This window comes from Palaemon carinicauda, chromosome 4 (assembly GCF_036898095.1).
Source record: "Palaemon carinicauda isolate YSFRI2023 chromosome 4, ASM3689809v2, whole genome shotgun sequence".
In the NCBI taxonomy this organism is placed as follows: Eukaryota; Metazoa; Arthropoda; class Malacostraca; order Decapoda; family Palaemonidae; genus Palaemon; species Palaemon carinicauda.
The window spans coordinates 97,882,513-97,883,802 of NC_090728.1; the positions used below are offsets into that span (position 1 = coordinate 97,882,513).

Sequence of the window (1,290 nt, forward strand, 5' to 3'; positions counted from 1 at the left end):
ATCATAACTATATATATATATATATATATATATATATATATATATATATATATATATATAAATATATATGTATATATATATATATATATATATATATATATATATATATATATATATGTGTGTGTGTGTGTGTGTGTTACGGTCATTTTGAGGAATTGATCATTTTGCAAACTGCCCGGTCATTTTGGAAAATGACCAAAATATCTGTCAGTATGCAAAATGCCCAAATAATTGTGGTCATTTTGGAAAATGACCAAAAGTTTGGTCATTTTGCAAAATGACTATCAGTATCGTTGGTCATTTTGTAAAGTTACCCCAATAGCTGCTGGTCATTATGCAAAAATAAACAAATAGTAACTTAAAATTGATTAGGAAAAGTCTAAGTATTAATAAAGGTGTGTGTTTTATTTATTCAACATTAAAAACTTACATTACACATTACAAGTATATTAGAATATATAAAGAGCTAAAACTGAACTTGAAAATTATTTCAACAATTATCAAAATTAGCATTATCTGACTTGTTTGAACAAGAGTTGCTGCATTTACATCTGCTGTTGCACAATACTTCGTTTTTGAAGCATTTACAGCGTCTGCTCCGACATGACAGGGTGCAGCTACACTTACTGATCTCCTGGCCATGTCCCATCGAGTCTGTAAACTCCGCTCGTCCACGGTCAACAAGTGGAATAGGAACTATGACAGTGTCCCCTGCAAAGGCTGGCTTGAAACGCTGTACTGATTTATCCTTCATTTTTTAGCTTGCTTCTCTTGTTGTATTTTCGATTCCCTTCGTTCAGCCTGAACGCTACGATTTCTATTGCATAGGCAACAGAGCACAGGGTCATCAGCATTGTCATTTACAGTTGAACAACAGTGACCAGAAGGATGACATGGAATGTTTTGACCACACAAGTTGCAATTTATGGCACAACTTTCAGCACTTCTCTCCTGTTCGACATTTTGATCTTCTTCATTAACCAAACAAAGTGCTTCTGCAAGCTGCTCCTCTGTCTCCATGCCTTCCATTATTTCTTCTGGTATGTTGACAGCAGAAATACCAAGATGAGCCTTTTCTCCGTACATGGCTTCAAAAGCGCGTGTTTTTCTGCCACTGAACAAAGCGCAGTCCATTTGACCATTGTATAGTGTTGTTATCTTTCATCCAGCAAGCGAGTATTGCTCCAACATCTCTGTTTGCTCGTTCCACAGAACCCTGTGATTGAGAATATCTTGGTTTCCCATGAACTAGCTTACATTCTGGCCACATAGCCAGAACTTCCTTGATTA

General features: G+C 35.7%; 1 protein-coding gene across 1 annotated transcript in view; it reads right to left on the minus strand.

The window, feature by feature from the left end:
- Window positions 1-1,090: 1,090 nt before the first annotated feature.
- LOC137639574 (KRAB-A domain-containing protein 2-like) overlaps window positions 1,091-1,290 on the minus strand; it is a 330-nt gene continuing 130 nt past the window's right edge. Inside the window, exon 1 of the mRNA XM_068371836.1 lies at window positions 1,091-1,290. This exon is cut by the window's right edge and continues 130 nt beyond it. Coding sequence (XP_068227937.1) covers window positions 1,091-1,290 — 200 coding nt within the window.